General features: G+C 46.8%; 1 protein-coding gene across 1 annotated transcript; it reads right to left on the bottom strand.

The window, feature by feature from the left end:
- Nucleotides 1-3270: 3270 nt before the first annotated feature.
- Nucleotides 3271-4209, bottom strand: H1-7 (H1.7 linker histone). The gene has a single exon (XM_070034994.1). The coding sequence runs from the start codon at nucleotides 4120-4122 to the stop codon at nucleotides 3343-3345; it is 780 nt and encodes a 259-aa protein (XP_069891095.1). The 5' UTR covers nucleotides 4123-4209; the 3' UTR covers nucleotides 3271-3342.
- Nucleotides 4210-5906: the final 1697 nt, after the last annotated feature.

Below are 5906 nucleotides of genomic sequence, written 5' to 3'. Positions count from 1 at the left end.
GTGCTTCAGCTGTCTCCTTCCTCCCTCTCTTTCTCTCGCTCTTCTACCCCCTCCCCAGTGCCAGACCTATTTTCTTTTTCTGTTCCCTAAAGGCTCTTTTTCCCTGGGTGTTGCTTTTTTAAAAAAAATTATTTTCTTGTAAAGATGCTCTACAGAGAGGTCACAGTTATATCAGTAATGTAATGAGTACATTTCTTGTTGTGCATTGTTATGGCCTCCTTTTTCTCCTACTATTGGTGTCTCTTTTAAAGTCATTTTGCACTTTCTTCCATTTAGTTTACTTGCTTCCTACCCTTGTGGCTCCTGAGAAGCAAGCGGCCCCAATTCTAGAAGCAGTGTTTTTGGTGCCTACTGTGTGCCAGGCACTGGCACATCCAGTGTGACCACAATCACTCCTGTGAGAATTCCCTGGCCATCACTCTCCTGCCATGGTGTAGGACATGGTTGCTGCATGCTTGCACCCCTCTTCCAGGGAATTTTGGGATAAAGCCTACCAGTTACACAGCACTGCTGCTCCTACCAACTGACTTGTAACTGTGGGAAGACACAGTCAGCCCTCTGGTGTCAGAAAGTGAATAGACACACGAGATACGGGAGATTTCATCAAGCCATTTTGCTTCTGTACAGAAGGGTGGTCTGCCATTCTCTCCCCAGAGCTAGGCAGGCACACTGGACAGGGTGGTCTAATGGATTTTTATTCCAGCCCAAGGAGTTGTTCCTTCTGGTTGCTAAGGAGTCAAGCTCACCATGTTTTGCAATTGGTCACCAAAGTAATAAAGTAATACAAGGAATCTAGAAAGTACTCTAACCATCAGTGAAAGGTCCCTACTGAAAGGAAGCTGTCCTTTTGGTGGCAAAGGCTTACATTCTTCTCATCAAAGCTAGCTGGGAATGGGCCTGAGAAATGGTTACAGATTACCTTCTAGACCACCTTGTTCTTTGGGTTAAAACATCCTAGGACTGTAAAATCCATGTGGTTCTTTTCAGGGCATTTGATTAACTTTGTTCTAAAATTTTGAGACAAATTTTTTTCTTTTCAGATAGTTTCTGATGATTCTCTGGTTCTGTTGGCTTCCTTTTACCACTTGAAATACAGGGTAAGCTGGGTGCCAGTGGCTCATGCCTGTAATCCTAGCTACTCAGGAGGCTGAGATCTGAGGATCTCGGTTCAAAGCCAGTTCGGGCAGGAAAGTCTGTGAGACTCTTATCTCCAATAAACCATTAGAAAACCGGAAGTGGCTGTGGCTCAAGCGGTAGAGTGCTTGCCTTGAGCTGAAGAGCACAGAGACAGCACCCAAACCCAGAGTTCAAGCCCCATGACCGACAAAAAACAAACAAACAAACAAAAAAACCAGGGTAAACTTAATTAAAGCCTGGGAAAATCCCAAAGTTCAGATCATCTCTAGATAGGATACATTGAAAGTATTTTGCTATTACTTGGTTTTGCATAGGCTTAAGGCAGCAAGTCTCAGGGTATGAGAGGAGAAATAGTAGCATAACTAAGATCTGGGTTTATTTGAAATACATCCAAATACATACATCAGGGAAAAGTTCCCAGGATGTGTGAATACATTCCCATGTTCACTGCCACTTTCTCTCAAGAATAAAAGCACTTTCCAGTATTCCTTTCCCCATACTCCTTTGGTTTTACTTTTCCCCACAAATCAGCTACTTTGATGTTTTAACTTCTCTAGGAACTGCTGTGTTGTGTCACATAATTACCTTCAAGCTGCTCTTAAATCATACATTCAAAACAAAGTCATACTTAGTCCTCAATATGTTATAGTTTCAGATATCAAAAGGCCTATATAGTCATTATCTGGTCATTGCTATTGTCTGCTTTTCTTTTTCTTTTTTTTAGGGGGTGGGGTCTGGTCATGGGGCCTGAACTCTGGGCCTGGGCACTGTCTCTCAGCTCTTCAGCTCAAGGCTAGTGCTCTACCACTTGAGCCATAGCACCACTTCCGGCTTTTTTCTTTTTGCTTATGTGGTGCTGAGGAATCGAACCCAGGGCCTCAGGCATGCAAGGCAAGCGCTCTACCACTGAGCCACCTTCCCAGCCCTATTGTCTGCTTTTCTAACATTCTGTAAATCTTTGTAGCTTCCTGTCTCGGGATTAGCACTCCAATTGATCATTCCTTCGTTGAATTTTGTCCAGCAAAGCATTCATCATGATTTTATGTGTGTGTGTGACAATCTTGGAGCTTAAACTGAGTGCTGTCCCTCTAGCATTTTTTCAAAGCTGGCACTCTGCCACTTGAGCCATAGCTCTACTTTCCACTCTTTGGTGGGTAATTGGAAATCAATATTAATGGGCCTTCCTTTCTGGATGTAAAGTTATGAACCACCAGCAACTGGTCACCATGATATTTAAGGATTCTTAATATTTACAGACATTTAACATCATCTCAATTTATCCTAGCACAACTCCAATAGTTTACAAGGAATCTAAGAGTTTGAATGAATTTAAAGTCTTTGTAATAGAACGTTGACTAGACTCTTGGTCTCCTTAGAGTGTGTAGTTTTCTACTCTAGTACATGATCACCCTCTTAGAAATTATTTCTCTATGATGAGGATCAAGCCCTGTGCTAGATGCTTTCCAAAATTGAAGAGTCCTTTGTAAGATGTATTTTAACAAATTCAGGGCAACAACTACAAAGGGTATAATAAATTGGAGAAGGAACTTTCTCCTAAAAGGAATTTTAGGGAAGAACACATTGGAACAGGGAGACACTCAAAAGCTCTATCTAGCCAGGCGCCAGTGGTTCACCCTTGTTTGTAACCTTAGCTACTCAAGAGGCTGAGATCTGAGGATTGTGGCTCATCTGCCAGCCCAGGCAGAAAAGTTTATGAGACTCTTATCTCCAATTAACCAGGTTAATTGGAGATAAGAGTGGAGATGTTGCTCAATTATCATCCTGGAGTAGAAAAACCAAATTAGGAGAGTTGCCCAGGCCCTGAGTTCAAGCCCCAAAGCAGGCAAAAGAGAAAAAAATAAAAGCTATCTGTTTCCTGACAACCCTCTGAGGTCTTGAATTCGACTTCTGTCTAACTCTGTTAAAGTTGGTGGCTTTCTTCTATCCGTTCCCCCCACCCCCCCTCCGGCAAGGCAGTTCTCTGGGTCCTGGAGCAGGAAGACAATGCTCCTCCTTTTTTCCCTCTTCACTTCACATGCCATTACAGACCCCTCTTTCTCCAGGCCCCAGCGCCCCCCACCCACTCCCCCTTTTCCATGAACGCTCAAAGGAGACAGACCACACCAGGTAGAATGGTCTGGTAAATAGCTTTAATCAGACGAGAGCCGCAGTGTTGGGGCCCACGGGGTCGATCCCCGGGGGGGACTATGGGTTCTCGGCTGCGTTCCGTGGACTGTCCGACTTCACGGAGGATTTGCTGCGCACCTTGCCCTGTCCGGGGCCACTGCAGTCACTTTTCACCGCCGAGGACTTCTGGATGGGCTTCTTCCCCGGCTTCTCGGGTTCCGGCTTCCTCTCCTCCCTGACCTTGGCGCTCAGCCTCCTTTCAGGCCCGGCATCTTCCTTCGAAGCCCGTCCTCTGCTCTCATCCATCACCTTGGCTCTGGCTTCCTCCTTGGCTCGGACGCGCACCGACCCCCTGGCCTTGGCCTTGACCTGCTTGGTCTTCACGGTGATCTTCGAGTTGCATCTCCAGACCTCCCTGGCTTTCTTGGCCGCCTGGCGACACGTGTACCTCCTCCGGGGTAGGGCCTCGGGTCGGATCCTCCTCCAGCGGTTGGCCTCCTCCTGCTTGGGCCGGCTGGACTTTTTCCTGCCCTTGGGGATCTTACAGACCTTGAAGTAGCCGGCCGCCTCGCTGCCGCTGACCCGCAGGAGCGTGCCCCTGACCTCGGGCTTGCCCGAGTCCCCCGAGGAGCGGCCGGGCTTCTTGCGCACCAGGTAGCCCGCGTTTCCCAGCTCCCGCTTGAGCACCGCCAGGGTCAGGCCCTTGTGCTCGCCGATGGCCCTGAGCAGCAGCTGAGATACCCTGAGCACCGAGCGTGGGTCGCGTCTGGAGAGGCTCCCCAGAAATTTCTCGGCAGAATGCTGGGTTTTACTGTCGGCACGTTGGGGTTCGCCACTGGGCTCGGCTGCTTCCGCCATGGCCCCGCTTTCCCCCTGTGCGGGGCCACCGGCTATTTTGAATCAGCTCTGAGCGGGGCTTTGAACTTCACCTGCCCAACGCACAATCCGCTCTGGCAGGCTGGCAGCCGCGTCACAAAGGCAGGCGTGCGGGGCTGGGGTGGGGTGGGGGGTGGAGGACTTTCAGATCCCAATTCCGGGACTGGCCCATCCCAATCAAGTTGGGGGTGGGGGGGTCGGGGGAGGGATGCGTGTGTGTGTGTGTGTGTGCGCGCGCGCGCGCGCGCCATTACTAGGGCTTGAACTCAGCCTAGGAGCTGTCCCTGAACCTTTTCACTCAAGGCTGGTACTCTGACACTTGAGCTATGCCTCCACTTCCAGCTTTTTAAAAAATTTATTTATTGTCGAGGTGATGGATAGAGGAGTTACAGTTACTTAAGTAAGGTAATCAGTGCATTTCTCGTCCAACTTGTTACCCCCTTCCCTCATTTTTTAAAAATGATTTTTTATTGAGATTAAGTGATTACATACATTTCACTAATTTCACAGTATTGTGGGAGAGTGATACCTAAAGTCAGAAACACGTGTTAACCCTCAGGAGGCAAATTGTCATTGTCATGGAGTATAAAGTTTGTGAATTCTATCAGCTTTGACAACTATTTCTTCCAAACCTGGAGATACGTACATTTCTTTCTTTTTGTAAGCTGTTCCCTCTCGTTCCCTCCCTCCCATCGCTGCCCTTGAGTTTTTTAGTTGATTTTTATCAATGTCCAGTGCAGCTGATGGACCCCTCTATTGTATTTTTTCCCTGTTTCCCTCTGATTCTGTGCCCTCCTCCTTGCTTCCCTCAGATGTGCACATGTGTATACCATATATGAGGTCAAGAACATGGAGTCATTTAGAAATGATAAGACAAGTTAAGAGGAGGTCCTTTGTTTCTATTTTGTCATATCTCCTTGCATTTTGGATTTAACATCCATATATCAGGGAGACTGTGTACCTTTTGTTTCTCTGATCTTGGCTGACCTGGTTCAACATGATTTGTTCTAGTTCTATACATTTCCCTGCAAATATTTTGTCTTTTTTTTGGTCTGTTGTGGGGCTTGAACTCTGGGCTTGGGTGCTGTCCCTGCACTCTTCAGCTTAAGGTGAGCACTTTACCACTTGAGCCACAGCGCCACTTCTGGTTTTCTACTGATCTATTGGAGATGAGAGTCTCATGGACTTTTCTGCCCAGGCTGGCTTTGAACTGTGATCCTCAGATCTCAGCCTCCTGACTATCTAGGATTATAGATGTGAGCCACCAGTGTCCAGCTATTTTGTCCTTTCTAATGGCTGCATAATATATATAGGTACCACAATTTTTTGATCCATTCATCTGTAATAGGGCATCTAGATTGTTTCCATATCTTGGCTATTGTGAACAGTGCAGCAATGAATATGGAGACACATGTGTCCTTGTATCCTGGTTCCTGTTGCTCAGGGTAGATGCCCAAGAGTGGTATGGCTGGGTCATAGAGGAGTTCTTTTCTTTTCTTTTCTTTTTTATTGTGAGAATACCGTACAGAGGAGTTACAATTACATGGGCAAGATAACGAGTACATTTCTTTTTCTTTTTTTTATTGTGAAAATACTGTTCAGAGGGGTTACAATTACACATGCAAGATAATGAGTACATTTCTTATCAAGCATTGTAGCCTCCTTCTTTGTTTCTCCATCCCATCCCTTCCCATCCTCCTCCCCTGCCCCCCACCCAATCCTTCTCCCCTCCTCCACCCCCACCAAAGTTGTAAAGTTTGTTTTCG

This window comes from Dipodomys merriami, unplaced genomic scaffold, assembly GCF_024711535.1.
Source record: "Dipodomys merriami isolate MVZ:Mamm:240054 unplaced genomic scaffold, mDipMer1.0.p SCAF_10, whole genome shotgun sequence".
NCBI classification, from domain to species: Eukaryota; Metazoa; Chordata; class Mammalia; order Rodentia; family Heteromyidae; genus Dipodomys; species Dipodomys merriami.
Note: the sequence above shows the minus strand (reverse complement) of the source record. Positions and strands in the feature narration are given on the sequence as shown.

What these genes read in the sequence shown, in the direction of transcription:
- H1-7 (XM_070034994.1), bottom strand. Translation starts at nt 4,122, where the DNA reads ATGGCGGAAGCAGCCGAGCCCAGTGGCGAACCCCAACGTGCCGACAGT.